Raw genomic sequence first — 13,992 nt, 5'->3', positions numbered from 1 at the left:
TTCTCTTGTTTCCTTTCAACTCCATTTCCATTGTTCTAACCAAACGCCCCCTTAATATTTCATAACACTTTCCCAGTTCTGAAATCATTACCTGAGTATTCAATTGGCCAGTCCTAAGCTTGAACGATCATGTAGATAGAATAAGACTGTGCTATGTATCTTGCATCAATGAGCGTCAATGACCAAGAAACACCTGAAGCGGAAAACTTTCACACAAACCTTTAGGCTCAGTATATGCAGGTTAAAATTGGTAAACAAGTAAATCTTTTGTTGTTACATACAGCCTTAAATCTATTGTTTGTAATAAGGGCAGGTAGTCCTCTTACAAACAACAGATTGGAAAATTTGCTTCACAAAATCCTGTAAGTTGATGAGGTGTTAATTACTAAATAATTACATGTACCGACTACTTGTGCAGTGCTAGCCATCCCAGCCCAGATGAAAAATGTGTTTCCAATAAGTTTTAAGTCAGTAGAAAGCTCCCATTGACTCGTCAAAGCCAGAAGGAATCTCAAACTCTGTTCCAGAACCATTGGTAACTTCTTCTATAGCTTCCTACAAAATAGAAGCAATTTCAGGTGGAACAATTCCAAAAAAGTGTATGGGAACAAAGGAGAAAGCACTGGATTTGCACTAAATACATCAGAAACACATTACAGCACAAACACAAATTTCAGGACGTAAGTGTGGTTGAAAGCAAGGTTATCCAAACTTCCACTCTCATCAATATGGCCATACTGTTTCAGGACAAATTACAGCACAAACACAAATTTAAGGACGTAAGTGCAAAGTCTAGGTTTAGTTCACATAATGTTTACATATTCAACCTTTGTTGTATAGAAACACCTTAAATCAATTAATTACTTCATCAAAAGTTTAAGTAGATCCAGTGATCTAAAAGTCACCAAAGCGTGGAAGGCTAATAGTATCCACGTTAATTACTAGGCCTTTTCTCCCAGTTCAGAAGTTTTTTCTTTGATAAGTTATTAAATGTTAAAAAGAATAAACTTTTTCAGAAGAAACTAAACCTTTTCCCTCTTAAATGAAATTTTTACTTATTGAAAGTAAATCCCTCCCTTTCAGAAGAAAAGGCATCCAAGCTTTCAATTATTCTTTTTTATTTTAAATAACTTATTTTATCAATATACTACTACTACGTATGTGGGAAAAATAAACAGTGAAGATTCAATTGAGTGCCTTTAGTTTAAAATAGTAGGGATTACTTCAGTATCTATTCCGTATCTGTATGAGGAAACCTACTTTTCAAGCTCTATTTTTCCAATAATAACTCCTAATTTAGGATTGCCACTTAGATCAATAAATATGCCAACAATTCAAAAACCTATTTGGCCACATGGGGCACATTGTTTTTTCATATCTATGCTTATGTAAATCTAACAGGCGGATAGGGGAAAAATAGTAATCCTACTAGATGATGACATCTGACAAACGTCATTAGTATTTCATATTTGTCAAGGGAGTTATACCTTCCATACGCATTCAATCACAAACGTTATTGCATGTAAATTGAACTACCTGTTCAGTGACACTGACTGATGCATTTTGCAATGAGACAGCAGAATCATTTGTTACTGCTTCGTCATTCTCCAGCAAATCCTGTACAGAAACAGAAAGATGTTACTACTTGTAAACACAATATCCAGACAGAACTCTAATCAACTATTCTATTCCTGATTCTGCTGCACACTGAAAAGGGGATTTTGGTTGATGATGTGGCCTAAACCAAGATTAAGCTTTTCACTCATGTGAGTATGGTAATCCAAACTAAACAAACAGGAGATAAAAATAGGACATTTTTTTGAGTTTTGACACACAAGATGATCTTGATGAAGCATGATGATGATGTCATCAACTTGCAGGATGAGAGGATTAACTTGGGTTTAGAACCTAGAGTCAGACTTTCACTTGGTTACAGAATCAAAGCGAAAAGAATAGGGCTGGCATAAATCATTCATATTTCATACCTCTGATCATCTGTCAACAGCCTCTTTGCAGATGAACAGTTATAATTATAAAAACCTATTATATTCAAGTATCCAACCCAGAAAACCAGATTTTCATTTGAGAATTTGTACCTGTTCATCCTCCCTAGTAGAGGTTTTTCCTGATTCAGAAGTGAAAGGCTTTGCCTCCTCTGGGCTTTTCTGCAAATAGATTGATATCAACGTGAACCATGAGTCTTTCAAGATACAGGGCTTTGTCAACACTTTTATATTTAGAAAAGTGAACTTTTATCATATGTCCTAACAAGCAAATGACAATAGTTAGATTGGCCCTCTTATTGACTTATAACTCACTAAAGACTTTAAACTAAATTAAAAAGTTTATCATTTTTACATATTAACAGTGTGTTACCTAACAGCAGTCTAAAACAACGAAATCAAACAGTTCTACCAGTACTTCAAACAAGCCAAGAGAATCAGCCAAGTTGGTTGCCACTTGCCAGCAAGAACTACTTATGTGCTAGGACAAATTTGCTCCCTAACTACCAAATATTGACCTAATAATTAGATGCACACAGGGGGTGATCCTTAATAGTATAAATTGTAAAATGAGAAATATTACCTGCGTTTCTTGATTGCCATAGGAACTGTCAGGCTCAATGGCCAGAGGCTTTACATCACTTGGAGTGTCCTGAAAATGCATCATGAAATCTAAATAAAGCATAATTACTTCCTCAACACAGGACAAAGCTGCAATAAAAAGAGCTACACATCTCAACAGAATCCATGTGGCAATAAACCCAGTACTGATACTGCGCTTTCAGGGCTATTTCTCCTCCAACTTACTCAAACAAGTTACAATAAAAAAAATAAAAAAAAATAAATAAAAAAGAAGATAAATTAAGCAAAATAAGTTATTTTTAGAAAATGTTAAGCAAAAGCTCAATAATAATAAATAAAAAGCTACAAGTTCAGGAAAATATTTCAGAAATTAAAGCTATGGAGAACAAAGCCTCAATTTTACCACATCACTAGTCTTTCATATATCTAACAATCAATGCAGGAAAAATAAAAAAAAATTTACATTACTCCACATCTAGAAAACTAAGTTCAATACTAAAGAAAATGTATAAGCTGCAGATTACATACCAGGTCACCCTGAAATGGTATAATCCTCCCTGCCTTTGAAAGATCTCTCAGTGTTCCCTAAACAAGCACAGATATCTCAAGCTCTTAATATCACAAATTCATGACAACAAGTCTTAAGCAGATTGATGGAATTAAAAATCCACCTTATTTGCCCACATAAGCCCACAAGCATTACAAAGGGTTCTTGGACCTGATGGGCCTCTACGCATAGCTGGTGTAGACTTTTCATTGGTTCCACAGTGCTGACAACTGCGTGGGCTGTTTGGAAAAGCATGCCACATCAGATCTATCACTTAATAACAGAATACTTCACACAGCATGAATATGTCATCTTTCAATAACTTGCAAAGCCATTCCACCTTCCAGTCCCCCCCCCCCCCCCCCCCCCAAACCCCCACCCAAAAAAAAAAAGGGAAACGTGGTAGAGGTTGATTCAAACTTACACACATTCTGGAGGTGGAGTACCATCATTAGGATCCCAATTTACAGCAGCCAAGTTGTACCGATCCTTCAATGATACAAATTGTCCATTTTTCCGATGCATCCTACAGAGTATAAGATATTGTTGATTTATGTAGCAATAAGCATAACACCATATTTTCAAATCACAAAATGTGCTCCAACAAAGCTTTTAAAATTGCACAAACTTTATAAAAAACAATTAATTTAAATTGATAATCTTACTATCTTCTTCAACAGACACACCATATTCACATAGCCAATTCATAAAACAGCATGATAATGTAAAGACACTTATTCAGCCAAAAAAATTCATTATTGTAATGGTGTTAAAGGCCCAGGTTAATGCATCTCTCCCGTGAGGGAAAGGAAGGGGAATTTTTCCTTTACGTACATCAACAACCAAGAAGCAACAATGGAGAGAAGATTCTAAGAAGAAAAGAACATCCCACGGTAAAGCCATACATTGAAAGAGTAAGCCTATCAGGTAAGCCACAATGGAGAGAAGATATTCTAGAAAAATTGAACCAACAGTTTCTTGTTGAATAGAAGGCCATACTTATATATATCTCCAATGTCATTCTTGCATGACAAAAACCAAAACGTCCTTCAAACATATACAGTAGGCGTGTAGCTTCACTTACCAATAAAATGTTCAGCTGTAGAATGCGAGTATGACCAGTAGAACCAAAACAATGATTCTAGGAGGAAACCACATCCAGACTTTCTATATTATACTTCATATGGAAATTTTAAAAGCAGCCATAATTTCAGTAATAAGATTTAAACCAACTATCCACTTGTTACCAGCAACATCAGAAATTCAGAACAAAATCTCTCAAGTGCAATAAGAAACAACAGAAACTTATGCTAGTCAAGGTTTCAGAGGGCAAGACGAAAAAAGTTCTTGATACTTCAAAAAGCACACGAAAAGATTACCTTTGAGCAACTTCTTTCCGGCATGTGTAGCGAATTTTCTTATCATAGCATCTCTCTTTCCTCTTTTCTCGAAATCTAACCAAAGACGCAATTCTATGAGAGATTTTTTGGCCACATGAAGGATCACCTAGTGCCTACATCATTTTGCAAGCATATAACCTCAATTAAATTGATAGAATAACATATAATTAGCACATACATCGCTTCAATTATACCATATGATGCTGCTGGAGTAGAAACTCTGATGTAGGTACACTAGTTGATACATCACGCCCTCCCAAGAGTAATAAAACAGCTTGCACCTGTGAAAAACCACATCACAACAAAATCAAACCTCCAGAAGAAGTAAAACACATGCTCAAAGTTGCAGCGAAATCAACTAAAATAACTAAATTCTGTTTGTCACGTAAAATTACATCAAAACTATCCAGAAAATCACATGATCATTGCTTGAAAGTTGAATAGCTAACCTTACAAGTTCACATCAAAAACTGTCAAAAACCACATCACAACAAAATCAAACCTCCATAAGAAGTAAAACACATGCTCAAAGTAGCAGGGAAATCAACTAAAATAACTAAATTCCGTTTGTTAAGTAAAATTACATCAAAACTATCCAGAAAAACGCATGATCGTAGCTTGAAAGTTGAATAGCTAACCTTACAAGTTCACATCAAAAACTGTCAAAAACCACATCACAACAAAATCAAACCTCCATAAGAAGTAAAACACATGCTCAAAGTTGCAGGGAAATCAACTAAAATAACTAAATTCTGTTTGTCACGTAAAATTACATAAAAACTATCCAGAAAATCACATGATCAATTGATCATAGCTTGAAAGTTGAATAGCTAATCTTACAAGTTCACATCAAAAATCATACCATCAACATGAACTTCTTACAGTTTACCAGATATTCATGCAAAATCATTGCATAATATATACTGATATATTCCAGTATTTCTGATCAACACCTATATCTGATCATTATTACGAGTATTAACTATTATATCCTCTGTTATAATACAAAGAAAATGCAACATCATCTAATTCTTTCCTTTGAAATTCAAGAATGTCAACTAAATGTCTATTATACACTCGAGCGTGTTACACCTACCTTCGGCTCTACCTAAATGAGCAAAAAGATAGCCTCGGGTTTATTACACTCTAGGTACACCCCGGTGTATAATCGAAACAATCAATTGCACGTCCTTGAATCACTATTCTACAATTTGCTTCCAAAAACACAAAATCAAACCAAAAATTGAAAGAGGAGAGAGAAAATCACCTTATCAGGTGTAACAGCAGGGAAAACATACACTTCGCCTTCAAACGCGATTGTAAGCTCACTAGTTCTCTTCCGAATTAGCGGAGATGAAGATGAACACCTCACTGCAGCAGCAGCAGCAGAAGAAGCAGGTCTACTCGCATTACCAGGAAGTGCTATGCTAACATGCGCATCTTCGCCGGCGCTTTCACCTCCGGCGCTGAAATCGTCGTCGTCGTCTTCCTCCATAATCGCAAGCTGATTTTGATCTTCGAATTGCTTCGTTGAAACCTCCATTACAACAACATTCGAATAGCATAAATCTCTCTGTAAAACCCTAATTCTCAGGAATTTGGATTTTTTGAGGAAGACGAAGAAGAAGAGAGAGAAAGTAGAGAGAGAAGTAGTGCTAAAAATGGATAATTATAAATATATAAATGAAAAAAAAGGGGAAATTAGATTTTGTGTTGCAGAGCAAAAAGTCGTTTGTGAAGAGACCATTTTACAGGTTCTCAAGGGACAATTTTCTGATTATTATTTTATTTTTTTAAAATAATTTATTTTATACTCCTTTATTTTTTTAAGTATTTTGGGTTTATGTGGCCATGTGGGTGTTTAGGCTAAAGCCTTTGACTCTTTTTGTTTCAAACACAAAGAATAAATTAAAAAATTGAAATGTTTCAAAAAAAAAAAAAAATTGAAAAATTAAATGGAATAAAAATTTGGTTGTAAGCTTGTATTTGTGGGCTTAATGAGTGTTAATAGAGGATATGGGGTAGAATTTAAGCTTTTGAGGTGAGATGCAATCATCGTATAAACAAATGAGGTTAAAAATTTGACTTATTTAAACCTATGTGATTTGTAAACTCATTTGAATTTGTAAGAAAAATAAAATTATTTTATCATATGATGATGAGGTTAAAAAGAAAATACTACTGTGAAATGTATAGCAAAATGTAAATGTTCACATTAAGTAATTAATAACATATCCGACATTAAGGGACTTAATTTTATATGTATAGCAAACTGTTAATATTCGCAATGAAACTTTAGTTTATTTATAATCTAAGTGACTAATGTGATTGGCAAGTGATTCATTGAAGGAAACTCAAACTAAGTTTTGTTTAAGGATTTTTCAACTCCCACAAGATGACCCTCCTCAATTCTTTAAGGAATTTCATTTAAATTGACAAGAAATAAGTTTCATTCTTGACAATAGTTTTACATTGCATTTTTTTTTTTTTTTTTTTTTTACAACTAATTTCCATCTTTTCACATGAAATTATTTCCATTATACAACCATACGAATATGCCTAACATGCTACTCCGTAATATATAAATTGTTATACTTCATATGATTTAAGTGTTTTCATCCTATTTAATAATAATAATAATCTTCCTTAAAATTGTGCCGAAATGTGTCATATGACTTTCGACATTTGACAATGACACATCACACAATAATCCTAATGAGGCATAAGCAATTATTGCAATTTGCAAGTAGTCTAATTATCAAAGGCCTAATTTAAACAGAAGTGGGGAAAGTGGGAAACACTTTCATTTGTATAAGTCCATTATTATCCTGTCTCTTCGGCCTCAGCTTTAGCTCTTACAGAACAAACAAAGAAAGAGAAAATCATCAGCCATGAATGTTGAAGAAGAAGTTGGGAAGCTTCAAGAAGAAATCAAACGCCTTGGTCAGATCCAAGAAGATGGATCTTATAAGGTCAATCCTTTCTCTAAATCTAACACATTTTTACAAATTTCTTGTTTTTTTTATCCAATTTCACTGAAATTGAAATTTTTCATTTTTTAGCATGATCTGGATTTCTGGGTCAATCTAATTTTTCTGCCAAATTATCTGCATCAAATTATAATTGATCTAATGTATTGATCTGGGTTATCTGACATTGCTTTATATTTTTTTCAATTTTGGATTTTGAAATTGTAGGATCTAACTTCAGTAATTGGACATTGTTTAGTAATATTATCAAATTTGACAGTGAAATGAGCATACATATATTTTTGGATATGTGCTAAGAAAGACCACATTTTTGGATGACATTATATCTTTAATATATGGTTGGTAAACTTACATAGTTAATCTTGTAATTATTGTGTAATACTGTAATGTGACTAATTTAATTTCATTATGTGAGATCATCAAGAATCTCCTGTCTTATGGATTGAAAGCTTTAATCACAACTTAATACAATGCGAAATGCTTGGATTAACAAGACTAATCCCGGCGTTGTACTCCAAAATTACCCTCCAATTAAGTTTGGAAAATCGCAGTTAAACATATCGACAATCAAAATATCGAAAAAATTGCATTTATGTAGGACTAAAAAGTTCAGTCACCATGAGTGCTTTCGATTTTTCAACATTGCTCGAAAGAGTGCACCCCAGAAGTCATTAGTCATCTGTTAGCTTGCTGAATGAGAGAACAAGAAAATTAACTGATATTCTACTGAATGTCAGGCAATACATTCTATGTAGTCTGTAGTCCACTTGTCCTACACTTAATCCTTAGCCTTCCTTTGAAATTTGCTCTATGTATTCACTGCTTTTTTCTGCAAAATCAGGGCTGCTTGAATCTTATTTGATCCTTGTATATATAGGTCACCTTTGGTGTCCTATTTAATGATGATCGTTGTGCAAACATATTTGAAGCTCTCGTTGGAACACTAAGAGCTGCAAAGAAGAGGAAAATATTGACATATGACGGAGAGCTTCTTCTACAAGGTGTCCATGATAATGAAATTATTACCATGAAACCTTCTGCAACAGTTCCTGCTGCTACTGATGTCGCGGAGAAGAGTTGATCAGCTTCATGTTTCGGCTTCCTTTAATTCTATTGAGGACGAACCTTACGTGCTGTAATTCATTCTCTCATCTGTATGATTACTCTTTTTTCTCTTCCTTATATGTAATTTTGCTCTACCTGAGATGTATGTGTATCTGGGCTGTTGAGTTTTGCCTGAATGTGAGTCTTTGTGCTAAACCTTTGCTGCAATTCTCTATATAGTTGGAACATTGAGTTCTCATCTTTGTCATCAGCAAACCATCTGTCCTATCGATAATACAAAGGCCATGTTTGGTAGTAAGCTTATTGGGGGTATATTAGCTTATTTGACTAACTTTAGTTGATTGACTAGTCAAACAAGCTAATACAAGTGTTTGGTAGTAAACTTATTGAAAGAGCTTATTCCACTAAATAAGCTCTTTTTGAAAAAGCTCATTTTAGGAGCTTTTTCAATTAGCTTATTGATTAATTATTGTGAAATGACACTTATAACCTCATTTAATTTTAAATCCTATCTAAACTACCTACCCCACAATTAGCTTATTAGTCATTTTACATACTCAATCACTTTTAAGCTATCAGCTATTTACCAAACACTTTTATATAATCAGTTAATACAATAAGTTAGTCAAATCAGTTAATAAAATCAGCTAGTCAAAATCAGCTAACTCAATCAGCTTCAGCTTTAAGCTTTCTCCCAAACAGGGCCAGGGTTTCATACTATTGGCCCATTTGGTATCCGATTATAAATAATGATAACCAGAATAAAGCTATAGGTATCTTTTATTTAGCAGAAATGGACACGAAATGACTCACCGAAATGAGTTGATTGAGACTAGAGCTGTCAATTCGGGTAAACGGGTCAGGTTTAGGTCGGGTAATAATGGGTCGGGTCAACTCGGGTTGAGTCAATTCAGATTAATTCCATAACCTATGCGGGTCGGGTTTGGGTTGGGTCATGCTTGAGTCGGGTCACATCAAGTCATACTTCTTATCGGGTTTGGATCGAGTTAATAACAGGTCGAGTTACATTCGGGTCGGGTAAACAATAAGTTAGGTTTAATTCAGGTTTTCACAGGTTAAAACATGTTAGGGTAATTCTCAGGTTTGAGTCGGGTTCGGTTCAAGTCAATAATTTTCGGGTTAGAATCAGGTCGGGTCATTCTCAGGTTTGAGTCGGGTTCGGTTCTCAATAATTTGCATATTATAATCAAGTCGAGTCATTTTTAAGTCGGGTCATTCTCGGGTTCGGTTCAAGTCAACAATTTGCGGGTTATAATCAGGTTGGGTCATTTTCAAGTTGGGTCATTCTCAAATTCAAGTCGGGTTATGTTCAGGTCAATAATTTGCAGGTTATAATCAGGTCGGGTCATTTCCAAGTCAGGTCATATTCGGATTCAACTAATTATAAATAGATAATAATCATTTTTATCAAACTAATTATTTCCTTTGACTATAATATATATGGAAATATACTAGGGAACTATAGTCTATAATTTAGGAAGACAATTATCTCCTTTGACCATACAACAAATACATAATATATTTAACTCTTAAATTTGAGGATTATGCTCCTTTCTTTTGCTGGCCTGGATCGATTTGGTCTCCCAAGACAAAATGCTTTGATCAACAATAATAAGGTGGTCTAAATTGCATTTAAGGTGAATTGAAATCAGGCCAGGAACAATTTGGGTGCAAGTTGTAAACCGGTAAATTGGTCGTTTAAAGGCAAATTAGATGGTTCCACCCACCCAATTATACTCCCGGAGGGTATTAGGGACCATGGTAAAAATTTCGGCAATTTTAATTTTTGGGTGAAAAAAAGTCAAAAAATTCTAAAATTGAAGACTATAATATCCATGCTTTTTGAGAAATTTTGGAGTTTTCGGGACCCGGTGTCGAAAAGTCTTGAAATTTTAGGGTATACATCTAGGGGTCATATAATGCTGTTTCGAACCATACATGATCATTATTTGTTGTCATAAATATTCGTGGTAGACTTGAATTAATGAAATCGGTGCAAGTTGTAAACCGGTAAATTGGTCGTTTAAAGGCAAATTGGATTGTTCCACCTACCCAATGGGACTCCCGGATGGTATTAGGGACCATGGTAAACATTTCGATAATTTCTATTTCCGGGCAGAAAAAAAGTCAACAAAATTTCAAAATTGAAGACTAATATCCACGCTTTTTGAGAAAATTTGGAGGATTCGGCCCGGTGTCGAAAAGTCTTGAAATTATAGGGGGTACATCTCGGGGTCATTTAATGCCATTTAGATCCATATATGATCATTATTTGTTATCATAAATGTTCGTGGTAGGCTTGAGTTAATAAAATCGGTGCAAGTTATAAACCGGTAAATAGGTCGTTTAAAGGCATATTGAATGGTTCCACCCACCCAATTGGAATCTCGAAGGGTATTAGGGACCATGGTTAACATTTCAGCAATTATTATTTCTAGGCGAAAAAAAGTTGAAAAAAATCCAAAATTATAGGCTATCGTCTACGCTTTTTGAGAAATTTTGGAGTTTTCGGGACCCGGTGTCGAAAAGGCTTGAGATTTTAGGGGATACATCTCAGAGTCATATAATGTCGTTTGGAACCATATATGATCATTATATGTTGTCATAAATGTTCCTGGGAGTTAATGAAATTGGTGCAAGTTTTAAATTGGTAAATTGATCGTTTAAAGGCAGATTGAATGGTTCCACCCATCCAATTGGACTCCCGAAGGTTATTAAGGACCATTGTAAACATTTTGGCAATTTGTACTTACGAGCAAAAAAAAGTCAAAAATTTCCAAAATTAAAAGCTAATATCCACGTTTTTTGAGAAATTTTGGAGATTTCGGGACTTAGTGTCAAAAAGACTTGAGATTTTAGGGAATATATCTCGAGATCATATAATGTCGTTTGAAACCATTTATGATCATTGTAGTCATACATGTTCGTGGTAGGCTTGAGTTGATGAAATCGGTGCAAGTTGTAAACCGGTAAATTGGCCGTTTAGAGGCCAATTAGATGGATACACCAACACAATTGGACTACCTGAGGGTATTGGGGACCGTGGTAACCATTTCATCAATTTTTATTTTCGGCCGAAAAAAAAGTTAAAAAATTCAAAAATTAAAAGCACATTTAATATCTACGTGTGTTTTGAGAATTTTTTTAGGTTTCAAGCCCCAGTGTCGAAAAGCTTTGAGATTTTTAGGGGATACATCTCGGGTTCATACAATACTGTTTTAAACCATAAATGTTCATTATATGTTGTCATAAATGTTCGTGGTAGGCTTGAGTTAATTCAATCGGTGCAACTTGTAAACCGGTAAAATTGTCATTTAAAGGCAAATTGGATGGTTCCACCCACCTAATTGGACTCCCGAATTGTATTAGGGACCATGGTAAACATTTTGGAAATTTTTATTTACAGGCGAAAAAAGTAAAAAAAATTCAAAATTTAAGGCTAATATCCACGCTTTTTGAGAAATTTTGGAGGTTTCGAAGCCTGGTATCGAAAATCCTTGATATTTTAGGGGATACATCTCGAGGTCATATAATGTTGTTTGGAACCTTACAATCTTACATGATCATTATATGTTGTTATCAATGTTCATGGTAGGCTTGAGATAATGAAATCGGTGCAAGTTATGAACCGTTAAAGTGGTCGTTTAAAGGCAAATTGGATAGTTCCACTCAGCCAAGTAGCCAACTAGAATCCCTAAGAGTATTAGGGATCATAGTAAACATTTTGGCAATTTTTATTTTCGAGCGAAAAAAGTAAAAAAAAAATCCAAAATTGAAGGCTAATATTTACGTTTTTTGAGAAATTTTGTAGGTTTCGGGGCTCGTTGTAAAAAAGCCTTAAGATTTTAGGGGATATATTTCGGGGTCATATAATGCAATTTGGAACCATATATGATCATTATATGTTGTCATAAATGTTCGTGGTAATAGGCTTGAATTAATGAAATCTGTGCAAGTATTGAATCGGTAAATTGGTCGTTTAAAGACAAATTGGATGGTTCCTCCTACCCAATTGGACTCCGAGTAGGTATTATGAACCATGGTAAACATTTCGACAATTTTTATTTACGGGTGAAAAAAAAAGTCAAAAAATTCAAAAAATTGAAGGCGAATATCCACGCTTTTTGAGAAATTTGGAGTCTTCGGGGCCCTATGTCTAAAAGTTTTGAAATTCTAGAGAATACATCTCGGGTTCATATAATGTCGTTTAGAACCATATATGATCATTATTTGTTGTCATAAATGTTCGTGGTAGGTTTGAGCTAATGAAAGCAGTGCAAGTTGTAAACTGGTAAATTGGTCGTTTAAAGGCAAAATGGATGGTTCCACCCACCCAATTGGACTCCCAGGGGGTATTAGGGACCATGATAAATATTTCGGCAATTTTTATTTCCGTGCGAAAAAAGTCAAAAAATTCCAAAATTGAAGGTTAATATCCATGATTTATTAGAAATTTCAAAGGTTTCGAGGCCCGGTGTCGAAAAGAAATGAGATTTTAGGGGATACATCTCGGGGTCATATAATGTCGTTTGGAACAATAAATGATCATTATATTTTGTCATAAATGTTCGTGGTAGACTTGAGTTAATTAAATTATTGGGAAGTTGTACACCGGCAAATTGGTCGTTTAAAGGCAAAATAGATGGTTTCCCCCCACCAAATTAAACTCCCAGAGGGTATTAGGGACCATGGTAAACATTTCGGCAATTTTTATTTCCGAGCAAAAAAAGTCAAAAAATTCCAAAATTGAAGGCTAATATCCACGCTTTTTGAGAAATTTTGGAGGTTTCAGGGCAGGTGTCGAAAAAGCTTGAAATTTTAGGAGATACATCTCGGGGTCATATAATGCCATTTGGAACCATATATGATCATTATATCTTGTCATAAATATTCGTGGTAGGCTTGAGTACAGTTAATGAAATCCATGCAACTTGTAAACCTGTAATTAAATTGGTCGTTTAAAGGAAAATTGAATGGTTCCACAAACCCAATTGGACTCTCGGAGGGTATTAGGGTCCATGATAAACATTTTGGAAATTTTTATTTTCGGGCTAAAAAAAGTCTATAAATTCCAAAATTGAAGCACGCTTTTGAGAAATTTTGGAGGTTTTGAAACTCGGTGTCGAAAAGTCTTGAAATTTTAGGGTATACATCTCGGGGTCATATAATGCAATTTGGAACCATATATGATCATTATATGTTGTCATAAATGTTCGTGGTAGGCTTGAATTAATGAAATCGGTGCAAATATTGAATCGGTAAATTGATCGTTTAAAGGCAAATTGGATGGTTCCACCTACCCAATTGGACTCTGGGAGGGTATTATGTACCACGGTAAACATTTCGTCAATTTTTATTTAAGGGCGAAAAAAAGTCAAAAAATT

The 13,992-nt window shown here is 34.5% G+C and overlaps 2 protein-coding genes across 2 annotated transcripts; one reads left to right on the top strand and one right to left on the bottom strand.

Moving 5' to 3' along the window:
- Positions 1-237: 237 nt before the first annotated feature.
- LOC145559179 (GATA transcription factor 19-like) lies at positions 238-6,290 on the bottom strand. The gene is made up of 10 exons (XM_081620609.1): positions 5,800-6,290; positions 4,727-4,813; positions 4,512-4,645; positions 3,557-3,658; positions 3,257-3,371; positions 3,114-3,170; positions 2,587-2,655; positions 2,097-2,165; positions 1,537-1,617; positions 238-555 (listed from the first exon to the last, which is right to left on the bottom strand). Exons 1-10 carry the CDS (start codon positions 6,073-6,075, stop codon positions 469-471), a joined length of 1,077 nt encoding a protein of 358 aa, XP_081476735.1. The 5' UTR covers positions 6,076-6,290; the 3' UTR covers positions 238-468.
- A 1,013-nt stretch (positions 6,291-7,303) lies between these two features.
- LOC145560479 (costars family protein-like) lies at positions 7,304-8,823 on the top strand. Its single transcript, XM_081621734.1, has 2 exons — positions 7,304-7,504; positions 8,400-8,823. Exons 1-2 carry the CDS (start codon positions 7,424-7,426, stop codon positions 8,601-8,603), a joined length of 285 nt encoding a protein of 94 aa, XP_081477860.1. The 5' UTR covers positions 7,304-7,423; the 3' UTR covers positions 8,604-8,823.
- Positions 8,824-13,992: the final 5,169 nt, after the last annotated feature.

The sequence above is a fragment of the Chenopodium album genome, chromosome 9, assembly GCF_948465745.1.
Source record: "Chenopodium album chromosome 9, dcCheAlbu1.1, whole genome shotgun sequence".
NCBI lineage: Eukaryota > Viridiplantae > Streptophyta > Magnoliopsida > Caryophyllales > Amaranthaceae > Chenopodium > Chenopodium album.
The sequence above is the reverse complement of the archived record's forward strand: the minus strand, read 5'-3'. Positions and strand labels throughout refer to the sequence as shown.